This window comes from Morone saxatilis, unplaced genomic scaffold, assembly GCF_004916995.1.
Source record: "Morone saxatilis isolate NCDOM2014 unplaced genomic scaffold, NCSU_SB_2.0 Contig7, whole genome shotgun sequence".
In the NCBI taxonomy this organism is placed as follows: domain Eukaryota; kingdom Metazoa; phylum Chordata; class Actinopteri; family Moronidae; genus Morone; species Morone saxatilis.
Genome location: NW_023340246.1, coordinates 4,520,594 through 4,520,849, shown reverse-complemented (window position 1 = coordinate 4,520,849; position 256 = coordinate 4,520,594). Strand labels below are relative to the sequence as shown.

Below are 256 nucleotides of genomic sequence, written 5' to 3'. Positions count from 1 at the left end.
CGGGGGGGGGGGGCTGTGGGACGGCCATACAGCACAGCATATGACTGTATATTTGTGCTCTAAATGTGACTGCTTATACATATCCAGAGGTTACACTGTGTTCTGCATGTGGGTGCGTATTCAGTGACACGGTGTTTGGTGCAGTCGTTGCAGCTGTTGACATTACCTTCATCTTACTAAGCAGGGTCCTTAAAGCCCTTTTCAGATCGGGGGTCTTCTCCGACGGTGAGACTGCCTGCCACTGCAGAGGAGAGTT

The 256-nt window shown here is 51.6% G+C and overlaps 1 protein-coding gene across 1 annotated transcript in view; it reads right to left on the bottom strand.

Moving 5' to 3' along the window:
• Nucleotides 1-256, bottom strand: part of cdc42bpab (CDC42 binding protein kinase alpha (DMPK-like) b) — a gene marked incomplete in the record, with an annotated part of 73,547 nt that overhangs the window by 4,866 nt on the left and 68,425 nt on the right. The window contains 1 exon segment of the mRNA XM_035678988.1: nt 167-241. Coding sequence (XP_035534881.1) covers nt 167-241 — 75 coding nt within the window.